This window comes from Panthera onca, chromosome B4 (assembly GCF_046562875.1).
Source record: "Panthera onca isolate mPanOnc1 chromosome B4, mPanOnc1 haplotype 2, whole genome shotgun sequence".
NCBI lineage: Eukaryota > Metazoa > Chordata > Mammalia > Carnivora > Felidae > Panthera > Panthera onca.
In genome coordinates this window covers 44,027,300-44,048,855 of record NC_138345.1, presented here as the reverse complement: position 1 = coordinate 44,048,855, position 21,556 = coordinate 44,027,300, and the positions used below count along the sequence as shown (strand labels likewise).

The 21,556-nt window shown below is 35.5% G+C and overlaps 1 protein-coding gene across 2 annotated transcripts; it reads left to right on the top strand.

The window, feature by feature from the left end:
- The first annotated feature begins 3,722 nt into the window (after nt 1-3,722).
- On the top strand, nt 3,723-13,307 carry LOC132694728 (uncharacterized). 2 transcript variants are annotated; one of them, XM_060658402.3, is made up of 5 exons: nt 3,730-3,959; nt 4,725-4,820; nt 5,727-5,810; nt 11,935-12,009; nt 13,036-13,307. In XM_060658402.3, exons 1-4 carry the CDS (start codon nt 3,875-3,877, stop codon nt 11,997-11,999), a joined length of 330 nt encoding a protein of 109 aa, XP_060514385.1. In that variant the 5' UTR covers nt 3,730-3,874; the 3' UTR covers nt 12,000-12,009; nt 13,036-13,307. The 2 variants fall into 2 exon arrangements, with proteins under 2 accessions (XP_078306221.1, XP_060514385.1); XM_078450095.2 differs by lacking the exon at nt 5,727-5,810 and having other exon boundaries at nt 3,723-3,959.
- Nucleotides 13,308-21,556: the final 8,249 nt, after the last annotated feature.

Genomic DNA, 21,556 nt, shown 5'->3' with positions numbered 1-21,556 from the left:
CTCTGAACCTTTAGTTGGTTGTCAGGAAAAATGATGTTTTAATATACTGTGGCTTTTGGAAGGGGATCAAATTAGTGAATTTAGTAAGAAATCATATTTAGGAATCTAGTCGATGGGAATTAAGGGTCTTCACTGTTTTGAAACGGGCATTTGTTTGCTAAATCTGGCAACTATAACTATGGTCTTAGGATAAGAGTGAACTTAAACTAAATCAGCTTCCCCCAGATCACCAAAAAGAAAACATCCTTTAAAAAAAAAAAAAGTTTATTTATTTTTGAGAGACAGAGAATGAGCAGAGGAGGGGCAGAGAGAGAGGGAGACACAGATTCTGAAGCAGGCTCCAGGCTCTGAGCCGTCAGCACAGAGCCCGACGGGGGCTTGAACCCGCAAAGCACGAGATCATGACCTGAGCCGCAGTTGGACTCCCACGTGCCCCAGAAAATTTCCTTTTTGAAATAGTTTCCCTGAAGCCAGGCTTCAGCACTTCTCTGGTCAAAAGGATCAGCAGGCCAAGACTTTCTCTTGTGTGTTTCTTTTTCTTTCTTTCTTTCTTTCTTTCTTTTTTTTTTTTCGGTTTATGAGATATAATTTGTATATAACATCATATAAGTTTAAGATTTACAACATAATAATCATAGTAATTTGTTGTATATATATTATGAAGTGACTACAGTAAGTTCAGCCAACATCAATCACTTCACACAGTTACAATTTTTTTTTCTTAGAATGAGAACTTTTAAGATCTACTCTCCAGCAACTTACAAATATATAATACAGCACTGTTAACTATAGTCATAATACTATGCATTATATCCCCAGAATTTGTCTTATAACTGGAAGTTTATATATTTTGACCACTTTACCCATGATCCTACTCACAGCACCTCACTTTTGGCAACAGCAAACCTGATCTCTGTTTTCACGAATCTGCTTTTTGTGGTGTTGGTTGGTTAGTTTGTTAGATTTCACATATAAGTGAGATCACACAGTATTTGCCTTACACTCTTTGACTCATTTCAATCAGCATAACCCCTCCAGTTCCGTTCATGTTATCTCAGTTGGTGAGATTTTCTTCTTTCAAGTAGCTGAACAGTATTAGATTACAGATATATGCCACATTTTACTTATTGATGGATGTTGTTGTTCTGTGTCTTAGTTTTTGTAAATAAGGCTGCAATGAATGGGGAGATATCTCTTTAGTACAGTGATTTCATTCCCGTTAGAGAGATACCCAGAAGAAAAATTGCTGGATGATATGGCAGTTCTTTTTAATTTTTTGAAGAGCTTCCATACTGTTTTCCATAGTGACTCTACCAATTTACACTACCAACAGCAATGCAGAAGAGCTTTGTTTTCTCTACATTCTCAATTCTCATCAGCATTTCTTATGGCTTATGGTTTTGATTATAGCCATTCTTATAGGTGTGAGGTGATATCTTGTGGTTTTGATTTGCCTTTCCCTAATAATGCATAATGGGGATCACTTTTTCACTTGCCTATTGTCCATTTGAATATTTTGGGGGGGAGGAAAATGTTCATTCAAGTCCTTTGTCCATTATTTAATTGAATTATTTGGGTCTGTTTGCTATTGAGTTCTATGAGTTCCTTATATATTTTGGGTAGTCACCCCTAATGAAGATAGTTTTGTTAATATTTTCTCCCATTCGATAGGTTCTTTTTTCATTTTGGGGATTATTTCTTTTGCTGTGCAGAATCTTTATGGTTTGATGTAATCCCACTTATTTCCTTTTGCTTTTATTGATTCTGCTTTGTTGTCCTATCCAATCTTTGCCAAAATCCATGTAAAGTGTATTTTATCAGATATTAAGATCTATAATTCCTTTAATTCAATTGCAGGCATCATACATTTTTTTCATCTTTAATTTTCAACCGTTTCATCTTTATCTATTAAATGGGGCTTTTATAAATAACACTTATTTATTTATTTATTTATTTGTCAGTGTTTATTTATTTTTGAGAGGGAGAGAGTGTGTGAGCAGGGGAGGGGCAGAGACAGAGGGGGACACAGAATCTGAAGCAGGCTCCAGGCTCTGAGCTGTCAGCACAGACAGCACAGTCAGCATGGGGCTTAAAGTCTCCAGCAGGGAGATCATGACCTGAGCCAAAGTCCGAAGCTCAACCTACTAAGCCACCCAGGCGCCCCCAGTGTTTTGTTTTGTTTTTTTAAAGCCATGTGATAATCTTTATCTTTTTACTGGAGCATCTAGAACATTCATATTTATTGATGATATATTTTATTTTTATCAGTATCATAATTTTGTGCTTTCTACTTGTCCTATTTATTCCTGGGCTTTCCCCCTTCCCTTCTAGCTTATTTTGTGTTTACTCATTTTTCTCAATCCATGTTTTATTCCCTAATTTCTGAAGTTATTTTTTCCATCCTGTCAGCATTTACTCTAGAACTTAATGCATGCATACTCAGATTATCAATGTCTGAAACTGATCATTATCTTTATACTCTTCCAAAACAATGTAAGACCCAAGAACAATCTATGGTCTCCCAAATTATATGCTTTAGCTATGAAGTTTAGATCTATTTATCATAGATGAGGGCAAGGACCTTGTGGTTACTGTGGTATGAATATATCAGAACATACATTAGCTGAAAATAAAATTTCACGTATGCACACTATGTTTTTTTTCCAAAGACCAAAATAAAACATGTTCAACAGTAACACAAAAATGGAAAACCACATATGTAAACCAAAAATCTACCAAGTTAGTCACTTAAATATTATTACATTACAATCGTAAATTACCAGGTTAAGCACTTATTATTGTATTAGAAACACATGCATAACATTTATTTTCTATAAAATATAATATAAAATCATATTATGAAATATTTTGTGCCTCTTCCCCGCTTACTATATTATGGAATATTGTCCATATCAGTTAGTGCAGAATTCTCTCATTTATATTTAACGACTACAAGCTTTACTGTAAAAATACATTATAATTTATTTAATTATTTAATTTATTGATAGTCAAATTATTCCTTTTACTTTTTTAAACAAACCTACGTTGGTCACTTGAAAAATTAGAGAGCTATGAATAATTATGTTAACAGTAGTTATATTGAGGAAACAAGGTTGTGTATTATTTTGTTTTTTTAAATTTCTTAAACATTTTTTTAATGTTTATTTATTTGTTTTGAGAGAGAGAGAGAGCAAACATGAGTGGGGGAGGGGCAGAGAAAGTGGAGAGGGAAAACTCCAGGCAGGCTCCACACTGTTCAGTGCAGAGCCCCAGGCTGGTCTCAAACTCACGAACCATGAGATCATGACCTGAGGCCAAAGTCAGACACTCAACCCACTGAGCCAGTCCAGGTGTCCCTCATTTTCATTTTCTAGAGGATATGTTCTAATATCTTTTTCAATTATTTACAATGAGCATGGATACTTATAACTATAAAAAAGGTATTTCTAAAAATCAGTGTCTGTTACAATTGTATTCAAATACAATATATCACTTACTCACATAAATGTTTTAGTCTTTATTGTTTATCCATTGTTTTTGAAAAATAAGGCAGAGAAGAAATTATTATGGTTGATAGAACTTTAAACGTTATCTTTGGGAATAAAGAAGTGCTTCACAATACAAATAATAATAAAATAATTTAAAAGAATAAAATTACAAGGAAGTACTTCATTATGCATAGAAGAATAACAAATTTAATCCATGGGGACTGGACTACACTGCCTTTATTTTCTTAAGTGGAGAAAGTAGTTTACATATCAAGCTTTGAGTAAACATCCTGTTTGATGATGCAATATTAAGAGATCTGTTTTCTGGATTCTGTCTCATTCTCATCCTCTGCTCATCATCTGACCCATGCAATCTAACCTAAACTATGGAACCAGAGACATCGGCACAGTCCAGCCCCTGTCTTGATGAAGATCATCCTTGGCCACTGGACTTTGATGAAATAAATACAGGTAAAATCAGATACGGCTGTTATTGCTAAGTAATCCCTTTATTTAATGAGAAAGTAATACTATAAACAACAAAGTTCCTAGCCAGAGACTTTCAGATGAAGAGTTGAAAATCTTTCTCTATATGAATCAACTTCAGATTTTCTAATTGGAGATGATTTAAATTTCAGACAATCATCATTTAGTAAGTCAATATTTGCTAGGGGGTGAGAGGTAGAAAAATGTTACTGACTTGGCGGCTGGTGCACTGAAGGAGTACATACAATATACTGCTAAGAGAATTCATCTCCTTAATGAGAATTAGATGAGTTTTTTTTCATGCTCTTTTCATTAAGATTAAACGCAAGTATAGGAAGGGGCAAGATAGACATTTCAATTAAGTTTTATATTTCTACCGTATCTTCTGCAACCAGTGTTACTCCTGATGCTATTGCCCATTGTATTCTTACTATTACGACTTCTACAATAAGACCTATTAAATGATTATTGTTCCAGACACTATGCTGTTGACTTTATATACACTAACTTAATCTCTGCAATATACCTGTGAATGAATACTGCTGTTAGCCTTATTTTATAAAGAAACTAAGACATAACAAAGGAAAAAGAACTTGTCATAGCTCACAAAGCAGTTACATGATTAAGCCAATTTTAAAACTTTCTCCTAAGCATAAAACAGGGCAAATTTTGTTAATAATTTTTGGCATATTTTCAGCTATATGTTTACATACAAACAGTCTTTATGCATTTTTCTTGCATATTTTCTAGGGTTTTGTGACCAAAGTGTAACTTACTCAGATGTCAAAGCTTATAGACCTTCAAATGTTGAGAAGAGAAAAACAACCAGGAATTTGAAGACAAATGGTAAAAACAAAACCAAAAAAAAAAAAAACCATTTAAAATTCTAGATTTTCCTTTTTGCTTGAATATTTTAATGAATCAATCATAAAACAAATCATCCTGGAAAAACCTCTGAATCAGAATTCATCTCTCACATCAACACGTTTTAAATGGTCCTAGTGACCAGAAGTGTTACATTAAGACCAAACAATAATGAACCGATGATGACCACAAAGGCTTAGAATGATGTACCATAGCCATAGAATATATATCTTCCCGATTTTCTTGCAGTGTTCCTTTTATAGTATTTCTATAAACAAAATAGAGCTTGTGAGATATCTCCGTCCAGGCCAACAGCTAACGTAGGAGTTTTATTCTTAACCTCGTTCTACTACAAAGGGAAAGAAGTCATTTTTTAAAAACTTTGGGTAGGGAGGGGCCTGGATTTCTCACTCGGTTAAGTGCCAGACTCTTGATCTCAGCTCATGTCTTGATCTCGGATCATAAGTTCAAGACTTACATTGGGGCAAAAATAAATTTAAAATATAAAATATAAATAAATATAAAAAATAAAATTGGGGTGGGGTGATGAATAAAATCCCTAGTAAGATTTCTGAAGTACTCTTCTGTAGTCTTTAAAAGACTTCTTTAATAGTGCAACTTGTTAGTCCACAACTTGTTCCTACATAAATATAAATACATACATACATACATACATACATACATTCCTCGCTGTACCAAAATCTGTAAAATAATTTGGGGAGTTCCCCTCTCAGGCTGGGAAATAGTTTTCCACAATGCGGTGCTCTTATAAACTTCAATTTCAGTCCAAGTCAAGTGAATTGAATATTCCTGACCAAAATTCTTTCTGGTTACAGAATCTTGTTTCCATTGATCATCATTGTAGCTTACTTCTCTCTCTTTGGACAGAAACTACATGGTGCCTTGTTGCAATGTTATTTGTCTTCATTTATTTAATTTTTCTGGTATTAGCTGCGGTGATGACAGCTAAGGGTAAGTATGTTTCAGAATCATTTTTATTAATTTGTTTGAAATTACTAGAATATAATTTTTAAAGGCCTTTAAACTGATGGCAAGAATTTCCTGAAGGTATTTTACTATGTTATATATTTTAATATGTAAGAGTACTTTATCAATTCAGTAATTTATTGAATTATCAATAGCAAAGGCCCAAGTGATCTTATCAAAGATGTCAGTGGATAGCTGGGTATTTTAATAAGAATGGGAAATAATAGCATTATTCTGCTAATGTTTAAATTATAGTCTTCATATTGTTATTGACATTAGATTCACCAACTGTGAGATGTAATAAAAAGTGAAAATAGCTATAGAATTTTATCTGTCAAGGCAATTAAAAATGAACTGTAAGGGCATCAGGTCAAGTAATTTGAAAGAGAATTTAACATAGGAAAGAAACGATGGTGTGTAGGTATTCATCAAAAAATAAAGCAAAATGATCAGGATATTGGGCTGAACTTACACATTTTTTGAAGTCAATGTCATTACATTATAATATATATATATAGCTTTTAAATATATATATATTATATATGTATCTTTTAAAAGAGTAAATCTATACAACAGTACTGCTAGCAGACCAGAAATGTGAAAATTTTAATCAAATTAGGAAATAAAATAAATTAGATGTAAGTTAGAGAAAACAACAACTCAAAATGCCTATCAAATACATTTATTCAAAACCAATAATTACATCGAAAGCAACTGTAATCTCAAAGTGAATTGTTTCAGAATAGAGCAGAATGTATACTTTTTAATAATAAACATTTAAAAACTTGTCTGAATGTACAATTTGCTGCAAAAACACATGGTGATAAAAAGACTCAAGACAATGTAGAGGAACTGAATAAAATAACTATATTCTAGAACTATATTCTATGTTCTATGGGTAAATAAATTAATCAAAGATGTACCTCCAAATAGATACCTGACTGATAATTTTCTAAGGATGAACTTGAAAATAATCTTAGTAACTAATCTAACTTCTAAACAAAGTGCTTGTAAACTAGCAAAAAAGAAAATTTTCACCCAAATCAGGAAGAGAAGCATAGCACATTCAGGAAGATATTTTAGGACAGTACCCTTTACAAACATAGAAAGAAAATCCTACATACAAGAGCTAACATAGTAACTTATACTAAAAGGATACTACGCAGTGACCAAATTCTGGTTAAAATCAGGGATGGGTTTGTACATTTATCAAAAGATTTGTCATATTGAGGAGAAAAAGAAATAACTACAAGTAGAAGGAATTATATTTAACTTGGTTTATAAGGATCTTCAGCAAATAACATTTTTCAGAAGGAGAAATTAGACTCATTTGCAATAGAATCGGGAAGACAAGCATGACTCATAGAACTACTATTGCTCAACATTTCTCTGGATGTCCTGGCAAAAGAAGACCAATCATGCAGAAACACCTATTTAGGTATAATGTAAATGTTACCAATTAAATACCAAAATTATCTGCAGATGATGTGTTTTCTTGCCCCCATACTACAAGAAAATCTATTGACAAAAATCACAATAAAAGAACACTTCAATGAGGAAACTTGATACAACGTTAACGTAGTGTTACCGTGTATACCAGCAAGAGTTAACATCCACTGTCTCGGTCCTTATTTAAATCTCTTTCTATCATTTCTTCTGAGGTGTCTTTTTTAAAATAGCCTACCACGGGGCACCTGGGTGGCTCAGTCCGTTAAGCGTCCGACTTCGGCTCAGGTCATGATCTCACAGTTCGTGACTTCGAGCCCCGCATCAGGCTCTGTGCTGACAGCTCAGAGCCTGGAGCCTGCTTCACATTCTGTGTCTCCCTCTCTCTCTGCCCCTTCCCTGCTCATGCTGTGTCTCTCTGTCTCAAAAATAAATAAACATTAAAAAAAATTTTTTAATGACATAAATAAATAAATAAAATAGCCTACCACACTATATTTCCAAACAGGCTCTATCTTCCCAGCCTTGATTCTTACCAACGTCAAGGAAAAAGTCAGATGCTTTAATATTGTTGGCCTTTCTCAGCACTCGATGTTTAGTGACACTGCCACTTAATTATCTCAACTTAGTGAACTACACACTTGTCTACAATGGCATCACTACCTATCTCACCCAAAACTACCTCTGTCTCCCTCACTCCCTCTCCCTCCTCTCTTTCTACATTACTAGCCCCCAAGCGATCTAATCACATTCACTCATGACTTCTTCTAATTTCCAGAGTAACCTCCTCAAAATGTACGTTTTATAAACTCATCCTATTTTTACTGTTAGCTTCTTAAAACCTTAAGTGCAATATAATTGAAAAACCCTTAACCTGGTTTATAAAGTCCTTTCTTACTCTATCCGTGGATCTCTACCCCAGCGAGTACCACATACTTTCTCACTCTCTAGGCTCCACAGTTCACTAAATGACTCCTGATTAAAGTTATCATCATACAGATAGGGATAATTTTAAGAATGGGAGCAGATGCTGTTAATAATTATTCTGGGACAACAAACATGAATCAGGACTTCTCTGGGCAAATTGATATGAATTGTAACTTTATCGAAGATCCTTCCAATTACAGAGGATATGCATAAACTATTCCATTTTATCTTAAGCCCCCTTACTGCTACAGGTTGGTTTTTTTTGGGGTGAGGGGGGCAGGCGGGGACGGGGTAATCCAAGAGTAACCAATTATCTCAGAATAATAAATTTTCTTTTATAATTAGGCCAACTTTATTACAGTATCTTACATACCACTCATTTGTAGCATCTTTCATAGTCTTACCTGTATATCTGTGTAGTTATTTATTGAATGTCTGTCTTTCCCACTAGATTGTTAGCTTCAGTAGAACAGAGCTCATGTCTGTATTTTCTCTACATTTTATCCTTTGCTTTTGAGTACTATGTTAACACATTATAGGTACTTAGTGAATATTTCTGATTAAATAAATCCATACACCTAAAAATGTATATGGCTTATATGAAAGAGATTATACCACTTCATTAAAAAGCATAAAGAAAAGCATTAGTAAATGTACCTTTGTAGGAAGACTAATACTGTGAAGATGATAATACTCTCCTAAATTCATCTAAGATTTATGTGATTCCAATGCAAGTATATTTTCATGATAAATAAATTAATTATAAATTATACGTAGAAGCAAAAATGTATGAGATTAACACAATACATACGGAAATACATTGGCAAGAGAAGCATGTATCTAGCCTTGTCAGGTGTCAAACTAGTCTATAAAGCTATAAAGTCTAAGTAACATTATAGTACTAGTAAAAAAAATAAATATATCAAAATAAGAAGCAACAACCTAATAATAAAATTATATGCATGATAGTATCTGTGGTATATATCCATGGAATATAGTAGGCTCTTCAAATGACAGATGTTAAATAACAATAGGTTTGGGTTAATATATGGACAGCGAACACTATCATACCCATTTGATGTATCAGATTATCAAGTTTCTTTAAAAAAATAAGGATGAATTATATGTATATACATACAAATACATACACATATATAAATTCACATAAGAAGCCAGAAATATAATCATCTGTTAATATGGAAACAATTGTTACCATAAAAGTGAGCAATAACCTGTTAATATGGAAGATGGTAACATAAAGAGTATGTAGACATGAAAATAATTTGAAAACAACCAGAAGGATATATATATAAAGCTATTTACAGCAATTCTCTTTGCTGGAGTAAGTGGCATTGGAGGGACTACGAAAGGGAATCTGTGCTACTTTTTACAGTGTATACACCCTTTTTTTTTTTTGTAAAATAAATAAATTCACGTATTATTTGTGTAAAAGAGAAAATAATTCTTAAAAAGCATTATATTCTAGAAATAAAGAAGCTGTATTTGTATATGGTAGACCTAGTAGTAAATATCAAAATAAAGTATAACCTACGATTCTGATGGGTACTCCTGTATGAGACTGTACTGTTACAGCCTATTTTAAAATTATCACTAAGTACCGAAGACTAGTTTATTGCGAGGACCAAACTGTGCTTTGTATCAATTACACATAGAATTTTGATTACCATGCCCTGGAAAAGTCATGAAAACACCAATATAATTTACGTATAGAATACTTGTGAATGAAATAAATAAAATAAATTGGTGAAATCTCCTAGAAATCACAAGCTTTTTCTTCTGTTTTACTAGTAGCAAACTTTGTCTTAATAAGAGAGAAGAGAGAAGCAGTTGAACCAGTAAAAGTGTTTTCTTATGTCAAATAGCTAATCTTATCTGTGAATTACCCATCAGAAGGAAGATCTTCCTGGGTATTAAGGCTTTAGTATAAATGAACAAGGCAGGAATAAACATACGACAGAAATGGAGGGGAAACTTTGCAAACAAACAAGAAGGTGCTTGGCAGAAAATTTAGTTAAGCATGGTTTGCTTATTCAATGATATGTTAAAATTTAGCTTAATCATGTGACTTCTCATTTTAAACAAGATAGAAAAGTTGTAGGTCTGTATTCAACTAACATCAAATCAGTGATTAGCAGCATCCTTCACAGGAGAATATGTTTAAAATATGGAATAATCCAGTTCAGGAAACAAATATGGAAGACAGAAGTTTGAGGGAATGGAAAGCTGATGCTAATGATTTCTTCTTTACCATTAGTACAACAAAAATATTCAACTTCAATACTCTACGTGGTATGATGATGGAATGACCCAATAATATTTATTACATTGATTCCCATGAGTCCAGCAATACTTTTGGGATTCAGGCTGGAGTGATACGGTCCAGAGAACTTAAAGTCATGGTGATATGAGTCTGCGCTGGACCAAGTCAAAATCCTATGTCCAACAAGCTTCATGATTTTGTAACTGAACTGGGATCAAATCTTGGTAAAGCAGGCATGCAGAAAGATTTTCTCTACAATATGTGTGAAGTTTTCAAAATCTCTTAGAAGTAACCATAAGCCATTCAGACTAAAATGAATTTAAGCTAGGAACATTCCATTCACTCATTTTTTTTTAAGTTTATTTATTTATTTTGAGGGAGAGAGAGAGAGAAAGGCGGGGAGGGGTAGAAGGAGAGGAGAGAAAATCCCAAGCAGGTTCCACGCTGTCAGGGTGGACAGGGGACTCAGTTTCAGAACCGTGAAATCATGACCTGAGCCAAGATCAAGAGTCAGATACTTGAAGCAGAGATAGAGACCGTGTGGAATATTATAATAGCTCAATATAAAAATAATTATATATATTTATATTATATAATTATTATATATTATATATTAGATTATAATTTATATTTATATTAAAAATATATTATTATATTTATATTATAATATATATTATATATTATATTATATAATATATAATATTATATATTATATAATATTATATATATTTATATATATTTATATATATATTTATATATATATATAAAATAATTATATATATATAATAGCTCAATATGAAAATCTGAATAGGAAAAAAAGATTATTGTACGGTAAAGAAGAGAACAGCTATATAGAGCAATGGAGAGAGAGAATAGACAGTAGTTTGTAATTGACAGGATATGTACCATGTCGAAGGTGTTTGCTTTGAACACGGCTTAGTCATTGTATCCTGACTGCCCAGGTTTGCTAAGTGCTTAGAATGGCATCAATCCGATGTCTAAACTTACAATTATCAAAGCACCAGTCATTAACTCAGAAATATCTGTTAAAAGTAAAAGTTCATACTTAAAAACAAAAAGTTTAGTTACCTACTTGAGAGCGAGAGAGCAAGGCTGAGCAGGGGAGGAGCAGAAACAGAGAATTCCAAGCAGGCTCCACGCTATAAGCGAACAGCCAGACGCAAGTCTCGATCTCAGGAACTGCAAGACCGTGACGTGAGCCGACCTCAAGTCAGTTGCTTACCTAACTGAGCCACCCAGGCACCCCTAAAAGTCCATACTTTAGTATCAGTTACTTGCCGATGATAATTTACAATTCATTCCTCAGCTGGCCATAAAAAATGAATGGAGAAGTTGTATTGAAGACATGTTAGGTTTCTCGTGCATTCGCGACCCTGTTTGAAAATGATAATAGTCTTAAAATATATTTTCCTTTGCCAATTTTATGAATTTCAGCTCGTTGTCTGGAAGAGGTTCTGATATCATATGAAAACGAAACTGCACATTGCAAAGTCATATAGCAAAGCAGAGGTATGTATGTATCAGATTGCAATGGGAATCTTGGCATCATGTAGAGCTGTTTAAATCTAGATGCACGTGCACAATTAATAAATATCAGATCAAAGTTAGATCGCTATGGCGTACTTACCAGAAAAAAAAATCTCCGCTAACTCTTGAAATTAAGGAGGATAATTGAAAACAATAATGCAAAAATTACAATCCATTCAGGGAGCATGGGTGATAATGTTATCTTCGTGCCTGTATTTTTTGCTTGTCAAGGTAACTGTCTTTCTCTGAAGACAATTGGTATTTTACTTCTGCTGAAAATACCATCTTGGCAGCAAGGAAATTGTTCTGGAACGTTGAGCACCAATCTTATCCAGACAAATAGCAAGGAAGAGGCGGAAATGTATGGCATGATATTCATTCTCATGTTTTCTTAAGCAGAAGATAACTATAAATAGACTTTTTAATATCTTGTGTTCTTTCAAGCATGCCAGACTCAACATATTATAAGAGGAGATCTCAATCAAACTGAAAACATTAAAAAATGGACTGAAGATGATTCTGTGATTTTAAAACTTTAAATATATTTGCATATCAAACTATGTACTGATGTACAAAAATTATTTAGTAAATAAAGGGGTGGAGGGGATCACATAAGACATACAAACTAAAGGGAGTCTGCTCACAAATAGCTCATATTTATTGATTGCTCCTAATATTCCTAGTAATAGTTGAGTGATTACATATATTAAAGCATGTATGGCCCCAATAATCCTATGAGACAGTGCTATCATTGCTGTTGTCATATTCATGAGGCCCAGAGAGGATGAGAAAAATTTCCAAGATTATGTAGCAAGTAAGAATTAGAAACAAGATGTAAGCCATGATAGTTTTACTCTGGAGATCATGAGCATTATCATTAGGCGATGCTAACCCCGGAACAGTAAATCATATTGAAGCAAGTTGGAAGACTATCACTTTTGTTGGCAACAGGCAGAGTCGCTCAAACAAGCAGATTTACATTTTTCTCCCCTGTATGTTATCTTTCAGAAAGGAACAAATAAGAAAAAGAACTTTCAAGAATAAAATATCATAACAGCAGCTCCTGAGGAGTGACATTTTCAGGCTAATTATTCTTTGGAATTTTGAAGTCAAAAGGCCTCGTAGAAGGGATTCTCCCCCTAGTAGACTCTAGCGAACCTAAAGAACACAGGTCTCCTTTATTTTTTATTCTCCTCTAATATGCGGTTGTTGCCTTTACATCGTGTCTCCTTTTGCCCTGCCTTCAAGTTGTTACTGCCTTTAATAAAGACTTCAATCGATATCTGTGGTGGTAAATTTGTGGCCTACATGCTGACAGTTTCTTTTTTAATTTTTTTTTTAATTTTTTTTTCTAATGTTTATTTATTTTTGAGACAGAGAGAGACAGAGCATGAATGGGGGTGGGGGGTCAGAGAGAGAGGGAGACACAGAATCTGAAGTGGGCTCCAGGCTCTGAGCTGTCAGCACAGAGCCTGACGCGGGGCTCGAACTCATGGACCGTGAGATCGTGACCTGTCGACGCTTAACTGACTGAGCCACCCAGGCGCCCCCACGCTGACAGTTTCTATACGGCGCTCTTGGAAGGCACTCTCGGAACCGCAACACTCTTTCCTCCTGAGGCCGGAACTCGACTTTGAGTGATTTTGGACAAGGCACACCTGGAAGCCTTCCCCAAGGGCATGGCTCTCCCCTCCTCCACACACCATGCTTTACACCAAACGTGTATATGCAGATCGTCAGCGCATCTTTTAGGAAAAGCATGTAAAACCAAACGTATGTAAAGATTAATGAGTTTGCTAAGGTAATGTCTCCTAATGGTCTATTGCCTCACAGTTTGCTTTTTGTAAATCACAGTTTACCCGTAACTTAGCATGGAAGAGATCACGTCTGGGAATGTTCCAGAACTGACAGAGGCCATCAAGTGACATACGGACAAAGCCTAATGAACCTCAGGAGGGTGAACAAAGTGAAAACCGAGTTATGTGTATCATGTGAATTGCTGAAAACCAAAACCAGGGGAAAAAAGTTGAAAGGCAGTCAGAGAAGAACAGAATTTACCTTCAAACGAGCAATTGATCGCTAACCTATAAAAAGACAAAGAAAACATGAAAGCCATATATTTACTAAAAGACAATTGTCATACTAAAATTATATTCCCAGAGAAAATATGTTAAATATATAAGAATCATACGAGTGTTGGTGTGCCTGGGTGTCTCAGTTGGTTAAGCATCCGACTTCAGCTCATGATCTCACAGTCCGTGAGTTCAAGCCCCGTGTCAGGCTCTGTGCTGACAGCTCAGAGCTTGGAGCCTGCTTCAGATTCTGTGACTCCTCTCTCTGCCCCTCCCCTGCCATTCTCTCTCTCTCTCTCTCTCTCTCTCTCTCTCTCAAAAATAAATAAACATTAAAAAAAAAGAATCATGTGAGCGCATAGTCATATTTCATAGGTGAAAAGAAGATAATTAAAGATACATAGAGAAAAAAAGAATTTATTACCCTAGGTCTGCACTAAGGATATAAACTATAATGTTCGTTAGGTGTAAGAAAATTATTCCAGATGGAACCTCAAAGATTCAAGATAAAGGCCAATGAAATAGGTTCATGTGGGTATAGGTCAAAACAGTGATTGTATAAAACCATAATATTAAAGTCTATGGTTTAAAATTGCGTAAAATTACAGTACACTGTATGTGTAGCAATTAAACCAAAAGGGGGATAAAAAGAGTTGAAAGGCCCTAAGTTTATTACAATGTCCAGGAAGAGGTAAAGCAACTATTCATATTGGACATTAATAAGCCAAGGACGCATGTTGGGATTTTCAGGATAACCACTAAAACAACAAAATATTATGTAACTATGAATATAGTGAAGGAATATATCTCAATTAATGGAATAATAATTTAATGGAATAACTTCATTAGAATTATATTCAGGGAAGTCAGTAAAGGAAGAGATTTTGCATATGATTAATATCAGATTCATATCAGATTAAAGTTTCTGATACATTTTTAGACAAAGATGCAGGAGTTCAAACAAGCACTTCAGCCTTATTTCTTGGGTCCTTTCAGGGTATCCAGGGGCCCATAAAGTACTGAGGGTGGATATTGGAGAATGAGAATGAATGATGCTAAACGTTAAACTGAAAGCATCTTCAAGGGCCTCTGAGTCACAATTTTCTTATGTTTCCCTTTTGTTGTCAACTAGTCTGGCTCACAGACTGTTTATTTACCTCTGTCCATGGGGCCTTTTCCTGAAAACTATTTAGGTTTCCTTGACTTCTTTTTGTTCTTACTGAATCATTTATCCCAGGGCACTCTGAGATACATACATATATATATATATATATATATATATATATATATATATATACACATAGTTTGGTAACCCATGACATTCGTTTTAATCTCTTTTTCTAGAAAAATAGTCATGTGGTTTTGTGAGGAAACCATATTAAGACACTTCATCTTTATGCTATTCAGTCTCAACTGAAGGCCTAAAATAAATTTCAAAGGTCTCTTTTGCCCTGTTGCCTCCCCTTGAGACATATCTGTTTCTGCAAAATCTAGTTTGTCTCCATGTGGAAGGTAGTACAGTAAAACCTTGGATTGCGAATAACCTGTGCTGTGAATGTTCTGCAAGACGAGCAAACATTTCTAATCAATTTTACTTGATCAACAAGCAATGTCTTGCAAGGCAAGTAGCATGTAATGCCAAATGTCACATGATCACAACTGAGCCAATGGTTCTTGAAACTGGCTTTGCTATACAAGGCTTTGAATCACAAGCATGTTTCTGGAATGAATTAGGCTCGCAAACCAAGGTCTTACTGTAATTGATTCTTCCAACTGTTTCAATAGCTGATATTTCAAGCGTATTTATTACCTTACTTTCTATTTTCAATAAATCCACAGCACCAGGATTCTGTAGTCCCCAGAGATAATCCCCATTATCACTTTATCATCAACTGTCTTATTTAGGCTGAATCTTCCCACCATTGTTCCCTCAAAAGAAGATGCTTCTCACCCCAAAGTGGCTGGACACAATTTGCTCCACTTTCAAAAGGTTATTATCTTGGGAAAAAATAGTTTATGTCCAGTAATGGGGACAAACTGTCTAGTGATAGGACAAATATCACAAATGACACATGAAACCAAGCACAAGAAAACCAAGGGTAACACATGGTACCACAGACTTTGGCCAGACCAAAGAAAGATGAGCTTGGGCTGAGCATAACTGAACACACTATTGACTGCATAGCAGGGAAGGACTCCTGATTTCCTCAGGATTCATATGTTTATAGAGGCAATGAGCATGGCAGGGACCATCTACCTGAGCTAAATTCACTAAGTCATCCAGCAAGTTAATAAGTTTGTCTCTCTACAACCATAAAAATACTTGTAATGTAAGGTAGAGGAAGTGAAGATTTAAAAAGTATTTTGGTGACAGATACAAAACATATACCTCATAAAAAATGGGAAAGAGTTGGAGTGATGTCAACAAAATAGCCAGCTAGAAAGTTCCAGGCTCTAGTTTTCCCCATAAAAATAAATGAAAAGAATGGTTATAGACTGGCTAAAATAACTTTGTAGGTGCTCTGGGAAACAGTCAAAGACCCACAGCCGCCAACAGAATGCCCAATCAAGGAAAAGCCACATTCAAACCAGTAGGAAATTTTGTCCCCCAGTCTCCCTGACATGGCACGGCCTTGGTCTGGTGGAGATGGCAACCGAGATGTCGAGCCCAAAATTTGAACCCTTGGACTGCACAGTGGTTCAGTCAGTTGAGCATCTGACACTTGATTTCAGCTTAGGTCATAATCCCAGGATCATAGGATCGAGCCCCTCATCGGGCTCCATTCTGTGTGTGGAGCCTGCTTGGGATTCTCTCTCTCTCCCTCTCTGCCTCTTCCCCACTCATGTTCTCTCTCTCTCTCTCTCTCTTTCTCAAAATAAATAAATAAATATTGAAAAGGCAAAAGAAAGAAAGAAGGAAAGAAAGAAAGAAAGAAAGAAAGAAAGAAAGAAAAAAGGTGGGAGGAAGGAAGGAAGAAAGAGAGAGGAAAGAAGGAAGGAAGAAAGGAAGGAAGGAAGAGAGAGGAAGGAAGGAAGAAAGGAAGGAAGGGAGGGAGGGAGGGAGATGGACAAGAGATAGCAAGCATTGGCAAAGATATGGAGGACTTTGTTGGTGCACTGTTGGTAGGAATATAAATTGGTGCAGCCATTGTGGAAAACACTATGGAGTTTACTTTAAAAATTAAACATAAAACTATCAGGTGATCTATCAATTCCACTTCTGAGTATATATGTGAAGGAAATGAAATCACTACCTCAAAGAGATATATACATACAATGTGTGTGTGTATGTGTGTGTGTGTATATATATACACACACACATACACATACATGGTATATACCATACAATGAAATATTGTTCAGCCTTTAAAATTTTGTTAATGTTTACTTATTTGTGGCGGGGGGAGAATGGTCAGATAGAGAGGGAAACACAGAATCCGAAGCAGGCTCCAGACTCTGAGCTGTCAGCACAGAGCCTGACTTGGAGCTCAAACTCATGAACCGCGAAATCATGATCTGAGCTGAAGTCAGATGCTTAACCGACTGAGCCACCCAGGCACCCTTACTGTTCAGCCTTTAAAAAGGAGGAAATCTTACCATACGCAAAAGCATGGATGAACCTGGAAGACATTGTGCTAAGGGAAGTAAGCCAGACACAAAAGGACAAAAACTGCATGATTCCACTGATACAAAGCACATAAGAGTCAAGCTCATAGAAACAGAGAGTAGAATGGTAGTCACCAGGGGCTTCATGGAGGGACAGATGGCGAGTTGCTATTCAACAGGTATGAGGTTTTAGTCACGCAATAAGAATAAGATCCAGAGATCTGTTGCATGACATTGTGCTATAGCTTAAACTTTGTCCAGAGGGTAGATATCATACTAAGTGTTCTTACCACAATAAAAAAATATGAAGTAAAATAAAAATTTCCAGAGCAATTAAAAAAAGGATTGTGGAGGGGCGCCTGGGTGGCTCACTTAGTTAAGTGTCTGACTTCCATTCAGGTCATGATCTCGCACTCCGTGAGTTCGAGCCCCACTTCGGGCTCTGTGCTGACAGCTCAGAGCCTGGATCCTGCTTCAGATTGTGTGTCTCCTCTCTCTGCTCCTTCACCTCTCATGCTCTGTCTCTCTCTCTCTCAAAAATAAATAAACATTAAAAAAATAATTTAAAAAAAGGATTGTGGCATTGTGGGTAAGGAATGAGCGGACTTGTAGCTCTCATTCAGCATACAGAATAAAGTATTCTTAATTCTTTCTTTATAATACATGAAAAGTAAAAGTGGCTACACTATATATATATATATTATATAATCAATGACATTCTAGTAGAGCTTGTGTTTGAAATAAAAGAAATTTGCCGTCTTCAATAAGAAAATATATTTAAATATCATAATTCATTTCATACAATAAAATATACATACACAAAATAAAATCTTAAAATAGTTTGTTGCATCAGTAAAGTAAATGTCATCAGAATTGTTCTCAACATAATAGTGTCCTCTGTGCTACTAAGAACAAAAGTCTTGCAGCATTTCTTAAAAGGGTGCCATCTACTGTCTCTAAAGATTTTCTTCCTAGCTTCTGATGCTCATTATGCAGGCTTTATGCCAATAATTCCTTGATCTGTGAAAATTTTGTCAAAACCGTCTGTAAAAATTATACAGAAAGAAAGAAGTCTTACATTCCATTCTTGAATGATGCTTAAGCAGTCTGTTGACTAAAATATGCAGGGCACACAATGTACTTAAGTCCTCTGAAGGAAGGACACAATCACCAGAAATGATGAAGGTCAGGTGTATGCACATAAACAAAGACAGGGCACCTGTCTTCTGACCCACAGTGATTATTAGACTCCGTATATTTTAAGAAGCATCCTGAAATGAGAGATGTTATCTTAGACTTACTGATACAGATTGATGAGAGGAAAATATGAACATGAAGCAAAATACATTATAAAAATAAATAAGTACAATAAATTTTAAAGAAGCAAAATACTATGTCAAGTCTAACATGTAAATCTATTAAGTTATCTAATAAAATTACACACAAATTGTGTTTTTGATGACAAGTATGAGAAAGAGTAAACTTCCATTTTTGAATTAATTGAACCATGAAATAGGGCAAAAGGAAGTGGGCACATCCACTTGGATAAGAAGTTTTGAAAAAAATTGTGAACATTAGCTAGCTAACTGGCATTTCAATAAGTTGTTCTGAGTCCTTAAATGACATTAGAAATATAAAAATCTCAGGAAGATAAGAGCTAAACAAATTTCAAATGCAGTTGCTATCAAATGCAACAGAAATATGTAGAAAATTATTATGGAAGATATTATTGACATAAAGAGATGATAATTCTCAACTTAATGAGCTATTGAAGATACATTTCAATCCAAGTCCCTGTTCCAATTCAGAGTCATATATATGTGAAATACAGTTAGATGCAGAAAAAAGAAACAAAGAAAAACTTTCATCAAGATTTTCTTTTTTTTTTTGTTTAATGTGTATTTATTTTTGAGAGGCAGAGTGCGTGTGGGTGAGGGGCAGACAGAGAGGGAGACAGAATTTGAAGCAGACTCCGGGATCTGAGCCCAAGCGCAGAGCCCAACACGGGGCTCGAACTCACAAGCTGCGAGATCGTGACCTGAGCCGAAGTTGGACGCTTAACTGACTGAGACACCCAGGCACCCCGTATCAACATTTTCTTTAAAAAAATTTTTGTACATTCTATGAATCATTTGATAAATGACATGCTCTTTCTGTATTCCATTTGGTGAGTAGTTTTATTACACACCCTTGCAGAATAAAAGGAAATATAACTTTTTGATTTGTCTACTGAATAATATTGCATGCCAATATATATTCTTATGCCTATTGATAAATATTTTCGTATGACTCCCTTCATACTTGCAAGAAAGCATACACAACAAAGGCCCAATAAATTCCCAAAAGACAGAGAAGGCCTTAGTATTGTAGCCACTGTATGAAATCTAAACATGAAAGAAATAATAGCAGGGGTAACTGGTCTACTGGTCAAGCTGGATGACTGTTTGCATAATAGAGTTGGTTCCATAAGTGAATCCGCTGTATTTAAAGGGCCAAGGACAGCGTATATAGCATACAGATAGATAATTTCCAATTTTTCTTTCCTGTTTTTCTGTACTTTTACACGTTCTGTCATGAGACTATGTTCGTATTAACTTCACAAACTGTAATCTTTATTAAATACCACCAAATGTACTTTTTGGATATCTAAAGCCTTTAGTGCAAATTCAACTTAGTACATGGCATGAAAGGCTTTTCTCAACAGGCCACAGATTGTTTCTACATTATTTTTGAAGCAGTCAGGGACAAGTTCAAGATGGTGGCATAGGAAGATCCTGAACTCACCTCCTCCCACAGACACACCAAATCTACAGCTACATATGGAACATTTCCCCCTGAAAAAGAACTGAAACTTAGCTGAGGGTCTGGCTTCCAATCAGCCAGAAACTAGGTACTAACTGAGATCCCTCCCCTGGGAACACTGACAGGTCTTAGCACCATCCTGAACAACAGGAACCTATCAAGAATAAATCAGGCTGGGGAAGCCTGGGTGGCTTAGTCAGTTAAGCCTCGGACTTCGGCTCAGATCATGATGTCACAGTTTGTGAGTTCGAGCCCCACATCGGGCCTTGTGCTGACAGCTCGGAGCCTGGAGCCTCCTTCAGATTCTGTGTCTCCTTCTCTCTCTGCCCCTCCCCAACTTGTGTTCTGTCTCTCTATGTCTCTTAAAAAATAAATAAACGTAAAAAAAAATTTTTTTTAAAAAAGAATAAATCAGGTTCTTAGAGAATCACAAAGTTTTGAGAGACAATCAAGAGCTAGGGTAAGGTTGAATAATAAGGTTCACTTCCTACTCAAGACCACTCCTTCCAGACTGGAAGAGTCTCGACTGGAGAGTGAAGACTGGGAAAGTTTCACCTAATATATGGAAACAAACACAGGGAATCAAACAAAATGAGGAAATGGGAATATGCCCCAAACAAAAGAACAAGACAAAACTTCGGAAAGACCTTGGTGGAACAGAGATAAGTAATCTACATGATAAAGAATTCAAGGTTATGGTCACAAAGATGCTCACTGAACTTGGAAAAGAATGGAGAAGTGAGAACTTCTACAAAGAAATAGAAAATATAAGAAAACACCAAACAGAAGTCACGGAGCTAAAGAATATAATAACTGGGGCGCCTGGGTGGCTCAGTCGATTGGGCATCCGACTTCAGCTCAGGTCATGACCTCGCAGTCTGTGAGTTCGAGCCCCACATCGGGCTCTGTGCTGACAGCTTGGAGCCTGGAGCCTGCTTTGGATTCTGTGTCCCCCTTGCTCGCTCTCCCTCCCCTGCTCACACTCTGTCTCTCTCGCTCTGTCTCAAAAATAAATTAACATAAATAAAAAAAATTAAAAAAAATTTTAA